Source organism: Onychostruthus taczanowskii, unplaced genomic scaffold (assembly GCF_017590055.1).
Source record: "Onychostruthus taczanowskii isolate IOZ18803 unplaced genomic scaffold, ASM1759005v1 scaffold83, whole genome shotgun sequence".
Lineage (NCBI taxonomy): Eukaryota > Metazoa > Chordata > Aves > Passeriformes > Passeridae > Onychostruthus > Onychostruthus taczanowskii.
The window spans coordinates 347,283-355,307 of NW_024506221.1; the positions used below are offsets into that span (position 1 = coordinate 347,283).

The following is an 8,025-nucleotide window of genomic DNA, read 5'->3' on the forward strand; positions in this document are numbered from 1 at the left end:
AACTGGAAGAGAGAATCTTGACAAATCAATCTGCAGTAAAATAACACAATATTAACACCGTAAAGGGAAATTTCAAGAGAGGGAGCTATTAATAAAAACTTTCAAACTCATTTCCTGTAGGGGGCATTTGAATACAAATGAGTGCATGGTGATTTACAGTGCTCCGGACAGCAAATAGCAGCAGCTGACACCTGAGAGCTCCTTTGCTCCCCTGCTCTCTTTAATTGCTCTTACCCTACTAACAAGATGCAAGTACCCATCTAAGAGTAAAAATATCCAGATTCCCAGTTCTCTGGATAACACATAATACAATTGCACTTCTCTTGCATTTCAGGTGGCTGCATGGACATCGTTGGAGGACATGAAGTGCATCCTCATTCCTGGCCTTATATGGCTGCTATCCAGGACAAGAATTTAGGTGTTTGTTGTGGAGGAGCTCTTCTGGAAAAGCAATGGGTTTTGACAACAGTACCTTGTGAGTAAGTGTCTTAAAATGGGGTAATTTTAATTCTTCATTGAAGTGAGGCATGGTATGCAAGCCTCTGAGTGAAGAAAGGTGAGTATTGATTTTTTAAATAGGTTGTTAGACAGCTGCAGTTCTCTCCATGGAATTATCCTAGAACTTATTATTTTTTTTTAGTTGCTATAAACTACTGATCTGCATTGCAGTTACCTTCATTAGTAACTTCCTGTCAAAGTTACAACACAAATAATGTGCTGTTAAAAGACCAAGTTAATTATTTATGCAATAATAAGCAATATGAAAAAGCAATGTCTTAGAGAAGAGAATGTGTCCCAAGGATTTAAAACAAATCTTATGTGTATGCTTGGAACTAAGCCTCAAAATACCCTGAGAGAGATGAATTTGAATTAGATGTTGACACTATTCCTCTCATTTTGAGCGACTTAGGCTCACAAACACAGAATGTTACTCATGTCATGTCCTGTGACGAGGAACCTTGTCCTTTTGACAAGTTAAATGTGAGCAGAAGCATCTCTTCCCCAGGTGGGATGCTCTGCTGTTGAACAGCTGACTCAAGGTAAGGGGGACATCTACTGTTCACATTAGGAAGTAAAATGCCCTGTTTTTCTTAAAATGTTCCCTGAATTGTATTTTAGTTCTGCAATTTTTCCTTCTTATTTTCACTATCTAAAAGGAAAAAAGTTACAATAAACCTGTGCAAACCTGACCTCCTTAAACACAGTGTGGGTAGGTTGGCCAGCCTTCTGTGAGTTAGTCTGAAATAGAGGACACAGTTCCTTCAGAGTGAATTTGACTTTCACTATTTTTCAGCTGAATCAGGTGTGATTGTAAGGGTAGAAATACTAATTCCTAGCATTCTCTGTTTAGCAAATTTACAAAACATAACCATGTCTTCCTTTTTGGAATTAAGGGACTTTTTAATGAGATTTGGAGTCTCTTATTCTTCAATCAATATTCCGAGATAGCCAGTCAGATATATTTATAAAACTTCAGATTTGTTAGCTGTTCAGTGGAAAGGGTATTGTGTGTCTCTGATCCTGTGGAGAATGTGCTCTGGTAACTGATCTGGGTTTCTTACAGCATATTGTTTTGGTCTGACTTTAAGTCTTTGCCACTGGGTCAAGTTGAACCAGCCTGGTTTCCTTCTCCTAAGCTGTAAAACAATGCTCACACAAAACCCACCAACACCTGTTCTATGCCTGGTGCAATTGCAGTGCATGTAAAATTTCCTAATTAATGGATCTCATGTGTTAATGATGTCTGAAATAGTTTTTTTTCCTTAGGCAAAACAGCACGAATTCAGCAACATGAGTTTCTGTGTGGCCTGTGAAACACTTGTTAGAGTCACAGAGACGGAGTTTTGAGAGACATCTTATTCTCTCTGAGGAAGTGTGCAGATATTTCCACAAATAAACTTCCCTGTATAAATAAATGAATAATGTCTTTCAGTGGCACATGTATCTTGAATGAAGAAAACTGGTTTTTTATAGTTTGTATTGATAAAATCTTTGTTCTGGCTTGAATAAATTTTCCTATTTATAGTGAGATTATGTTCTGAAAATTAAGCACAGGAAACTGGCAGTATGTGTTCTGCAATGTCAAATTTTTGGGTTGGATTAAGTTTAGCAGTGAAAAATGAAGAAAGACAAATGTTAATAAATACATTTCTGATGATGTATTATAGAGCTTGGAACATAGTGGAATTTATTGGTTGCTCAACTCTTAATGTTTAATAGCAGGAAGTGAATGTATAACTCTTTGAATTTTAACATTCTCCCTTTTAAAAAAAATATTCACTACTGGGGTGTCTTGGGTTAGGTAACACACACCCTTCTTCCTTAATGTGCTGAATCCTGTGTTTTGAAAATTAAGGACAAAAAGCTTCTTAATATTAAAGATACTCACTTTGGCGGGGCATTTACTCGTATGTATAACTCGTATATACTCAGGATAAACTTTGAGTATTGATGTGTGTTCTGGCATGCTACTGATGCCAGAAAAGTTTGTCTTTGCAGGATTAGGTCATAAATCCAATGGAGACGTTTCAGAGGTTAAAGAAAGGCATCAGCAGCAGCTGTCCTTGTGCAAGCAGCTCCCATTCTAAAGATGGGAGGCTCTTTCACAAAATTTCTGAAAATCTCTGGAGGTCACTTATCACACAATTATTTCACAGAAAAAGAAGTTCATGTCAAAACATTGAAATGAATGATTTCCTGCTCTATCTGTTTTAATCCCAGTGTTGTAAAACAAAATGGTATTGTGTTGCATGTCTTTTGATTATCCTCAGAGATGTTGCTGAGTTCCTGTAGTGACTTTCTCTTCTTATATTTTCTATAAGTTACAGAATAGATGAACTGGAAGACAGTTGTTCTTGGAGCTCATTGGACATCCATTCCTGAAGGAGCACAGCAAATATTTGGGATTATGGAAACCTTTCCTCATTGACAGTTTGACTGGCCTCCCTTTGACAATGACATAATGCTCCTCAAGGTATTGTTTTAATTACTGCTCTATTTTTATGAAAGGAATTTTGCTGATGATCATTTTGGCTACTCTTTGATACTAAAGAATACATTGTTTAGATAACAATATCATAGAACAGTGTACTTTTGGTTGTATTAATCTAGATGATTTAGAGGATCACTGGCTCTGTGAGTAGATATGATATTTCAAGCCTGTTCTCTGCTCTAAAACTCTCTTTTTAATCCATTCACTGCAGCAACCCCTCCAAAACACAAAGCACATTCTCCCGTAATTTTCCAAAGCCGATGCTGAAGGGATGTATGCAATGGAGTCTGGCTCACATCTCTATCCCACAGTTAGATCTTGTGCTGGACTAAGTAAAAATGGAGATGAAACTTACTGCTAATTTTCTGGTGTAAGCAGGTAAAGTGAAAGTGTGGATAATACAGGGCATACAGACTCAGCTCAAGGAGCACAGAGTGGTCACAAAGTGGAGGAGGCTCAGGACACTGCAGAATGAAGCATGGAAAATGTCCTTGCCAACACTGTCATCTGATGCCAAAGTGGGGCAGACCTACAAGAATTTGAATTTACAGGGAGGTGCCCCTGCCTGTGGCAGGGGGTTTGGGACTAGGTGATCTTTAGGGTCCCTCCCAGCTGTAACATTCTATGATTCTATTATTCTGTGACTGGAACCTGTTTTTTAGTATTTAGATGGTCTCACTGGTTTGACATGGCAATGACACAGGGAGGAAGGTAACCACATCCCTCTCTGCACTAGCTGGAACACCTACAGGCACCTGTGGCTCAAGCACCAGAGTTCATCTCTGAGGAGCTCCTTCCCCTGGATGTTAGTGAGCATTCTACTTCTGCTTCCTTGTCAATGTCGATCAGGCTCATCTCACTGACTTCTCCTGTGGCCACTTGACAGGAGCACCAGGGTGTCTGGGAACACAAAATCAAATGGATCACTAGGAAGTAATATTTCTAGAGCTGAAAATCACAACTCTTTCCAGAATGATACAGATATCTCAAAATCCTCTGAATTTTACACAGAAGCAGGGATAGTACTAGTACCAGAGCTTATCTCCTGTCTCTACACTTCTGCAGTAATGGAGTATTCAGTGGCTTGGAATAAGCTTTCCATCTTTGGAACTTTCCAGCAGCATTGGCAATGATAACTGCAAATAGATTTTAAAATAAATTCTTGATTTGTTGGAATGCATTTTTTGAAAGGTATAAATCCAGAATTGCTTAGCTGAGAACCATGTATCACCCAGTATCACCCTCTGAAATGAATCATGGTGCAGTGATCATAAGACTGAAAGTGTATGTTTGGTACCTGTGAGCCCTTACCAAGCACACTGAGGATATATGTCAGGGTTTGCTGTGTTTTTATTTACTGACCTCTGCTGAAGGATGGATCTGTCAGGCAAAGGCCAACAAAACACAGACAGTCTGAATAATTTGAGCCCTTTCTAATATCTCAGAGCAAAAATTGGCAGTCTGAATAGATTGAGAGCTGATTTTTCCTCAATGATGTTGCTGCTTTTGTGTCTAATTGCTTATAGTTTTGTTTTCATCTTTGTTCGTGGGCACATCACACTGTGCTTCGAGAATTTTCTGTCAGTCAAGCACCAGAACCTGATTTCAACACTGACGTTTAGTGGCAAGTTAGGTTTGTGAACAGAACATAGATCCAACAACCTAACTCCCATGCAGGTTTTACATTTCCCACTGTATCCAATGGAAAGCTGGGCTTGAACTCACTACTGCTGCCATAGATGGGAAATTGCTGAAATGCTACTATGGAAAGTCTTGTGAATTGTCAAAGGGACAATTAAGCTCAGGATCAGTTCCTAAGTAGTGAAAAGTGACTTTTAAGGGAAGTGGTGGTAAAATGAGACTAAATGATAACTGAAGCTATGTGATACTTCCCTTCCTTTTTGCATAAGAAATCTCGTTTTTCCTTGTTTTTCCTTCTTTTTTCTTTTTTCTTTTTTCTTTTTATCTGAATGATACTGCCAAGCTGAATAAATATGTGCAACTTTTGCCTCTGCCTGACTTTTTTGAAGATGTTGAACCTGGCACACTCTGCCAGGTGGCTGGCTGGGGAAGACACATCACCAGGAAAGCCATCAAAATATCTCCGTAAGACAACTCTTAAAATTGTTAGTAGAAAAGCTGTTACAAACATTATGCCAGTGACCCAAAAATAACCAACAACATGTTGTGTGCTTCAGGGAAAAGTAAATTATATCTGAGTGATACTTGTGAGGTAAAAAGCAAAGTTATGAGGGTGGGGAAATGGTTCCCTTTTCACTGGGAACAAACAGTGTTAGACATCTTAGGAGGATGATCATGTTTTAAGTGATTTAAACCACATTTGTGAGAGACTTTATTGCTGTGAAAAAGATGTGTTAAAACTTTGTTTAGTTTAGGTCACTGTACCAATCAGGATCAAGAGTATGGGAATTTGAGCTGGAGTTATCTATTAACTTCAGGTATATTTCATTAGCTATGGTGCTCTTCTTAGACACCGCCTGTAGTTATGGGAGAAAAAGCAGAGTTATCAGGGTCTCAATCATTTGATCCTTTCCAGAAGTCAACATCTGAATAGTACAGAATTACCCAAAAGCGCTGTTTGGATCTTGCTTTTGATGTTCTCTGTGCTGAATCCAGAAGCGATAATTGATAAAGAGATGAGAATCAATTTATACCAACAATAAAAAATGTATTTTGAAAGCGAATTATGATAGCACTCTGCTGCTCCACAGCATTTGCATGAAAGGTCCCTCAGGTTTGAAAAGCAACCTCTCTTTATTCCTGATCCAACTCCTATTGAATGATGTAAGCCAACTGCTCCATTTCACAGGCTGGAAAAGGTTAGAGACAACATTTCCAAATATGCCTGTGCACTGCAGGTGGCACTGCATGCTCCTCTGGTGAGAAATGGACTCACTGACAGCTGCTTCTGATTTGTCTTCCAGGGAGATTCAGGTGGGCCATTAATCTGTGCTGGCCAGTGCTGTGGGATGGTTTCTTTTGAAGAAGAATGTGAAAATATAAGCATACCTGGAGTTTATACGCAGCTGACTGAAGAATATATTGACTGGATAAAAAGAACAGTTAGACAGATCTATGAAACAAGAGCATTTCAATAAATATTATGCTGTGCATTAGAACTGGATGCTGCTGCTTTAGTGCACCACCTTTGAAACGTACCTCCCAGCTTTACAGCTTTGATGACACCACCACAGCTTTCTGTGAACAGCTCAAAGTATCCACATTTGTACAGACACCACCTTTACTAAGCTTTAGCAGGAAACTGCCACATAGAAAACATAATTTGTATTAGATTCCACTCTACTTCTTACTAGGATGGGAAAGTATTCATTGCACTTGGGATAAAGCAACATTTTTTAATGTGTACTTACATAAAAATTCAGTTTCAGAATGATAGTGAATGAGAAGTCTGCTGAATGAGCAAAAATAGAACAAAAGCTTAAAATGTTAAAATATTTATCTGGAATGTTATTAAACCCCAAATACATAATTTTACCATTATTCAATATTTATTTATCTAATTTCAATTTCAAGAAGTTAAAATATTAAGCAGAGAGAAACAGTTTTTCAATTACAAATATATAGATAAAAATAATCTGTCTTTTTTCCTTAGATTTTTTCCTTCCTTATTTTAATTATTTTTTAAAATTTGTGCTTTTTTTTTTCTTTTTTTTTTCTTTTTTTTTTTTTTTGGGGGGGGTGGGGGGCATGGGTGTTGGGTCTGTTGTTTTTTTGTTTATTTGTTTGTTTGTGCTTTGTTTTGTTGATCAAACAAACGAAATCCTCTCACAGCTTGGTTCATAATCTCACACTTTCAGTTAATCGTTTGCTCAGAAAGTATAAATACCAACTGTAATAGATGTAATTATCGTTCTCTAACACAGCTCCTAACATCTGTCAAAACAAACAGGGCTCTGGCTATGGATTTCAATAGACTTCTAGTAACAGAAGGACCTGGTGTGTTTCTGAAGAAATCTGTGGTTAGCTTGCTGTACTACATCACCTTCCAAATATTTTCTAGGTCTTTTTTAACTAACAACTTTGATGTGACCATCTGCAGAGTTTCTCTCTTTCTGTGCTTATTGCACTAACATGCACTAAATACTGTAAGCTTTGAGATGTTGCAGAGGCCTGAATAAATAACTCCAGAACAACGACCTACTGGCTTTGATTATTGACCAGGAGCCATGCCACAATTCTGAGCAGAGCAGGAAAAGCTCATAGAGGATATATACGCAGGAAAGAAGCAACAGGACACCACAAAACTGGGTCAGTCGTTTGCCATAGTGCAATAAAACCTGCCACTGTGGTGTGTGGGGGCTTAGACCCAGTTCTTGTCCAAGGTTGTGGGAAGGAAGATCTTAGAAGATGTCAGTGGGATTTGGCTCAGTACTGGAATACAGAGAAAACTGGGAAAAACTGAGGGAAAAAGCAAAAGATACATAAAAGTGGAAAGAATTGTTCTCACCAATAATTGTACCATTGTTCTCACTTTACAACTGGGGATCTCAGAGGATGCTGCAGCACAAATTAGTCCCTTTTAACTTTGTGAGGTAAATGACAGGAGACTTTTCACACCATGAAGCCCAGTGGTCACAAATTGGTGTTCAACTTGGCGAAGGCAAGACTTTCACTCCCTCACTCATGTGAACAGTGGCTGACTCTTTCACTGATTGAAAAAAGTGCTTGATAAAATCTGGAGACCATAACCAGCAGGCTCATTACAGTTCAGTTGGTGGGCTTCCTGTGTGTGATCTCTCCTCATTCACATAATCTTTCTTCTGTTTATGGGTGATGGAGCACGTGGAAGGGTGTTATTTCTAGGTCTGACTGCTCCTGCCAAGCCCCTGTGGCTCCCTCCCACTTTTACCAGAGCCCATCTCAGCCCAGGGCCAGCAGCCCCTCCCCAGCAACAGTTACGGGGCAGCAGCCTTGACTCAATTTCTGCCCACCCTGAGGCTTTGCTCCCTCCCGGTGCAATAGGAGGGAAGTCTTTGCTAGCTTTGAAATAC

General features: G+C 38.9%; 1 protein-coding gene across 1 annotated transcript; it reads left to right on the plus strand.

Annotated features, from left to right (window-relative positions):
- Positions 1 to 2,860: 2,860 nt before the first annotated feature.
- Positions 2,861 to 6,478, plus strand: LOC121346617 (granzyme A-like). The gene is given in 4 exon segments (XM_041424580.1): positions 2,861 to 2,974; positions 4,977 to 5,098; positions 5,938 to 5,956; positions 5,959 to 6,478. Coding segments are annotated over 4 exon segments (306 nt in total). The 5' UTR covers positions 2,861 to 2,962; the 3' UTR covers positions 6,112 to 6,478.
- Positions 6,479 to 8,025: the final 1,547 nt, after the last annotated feature.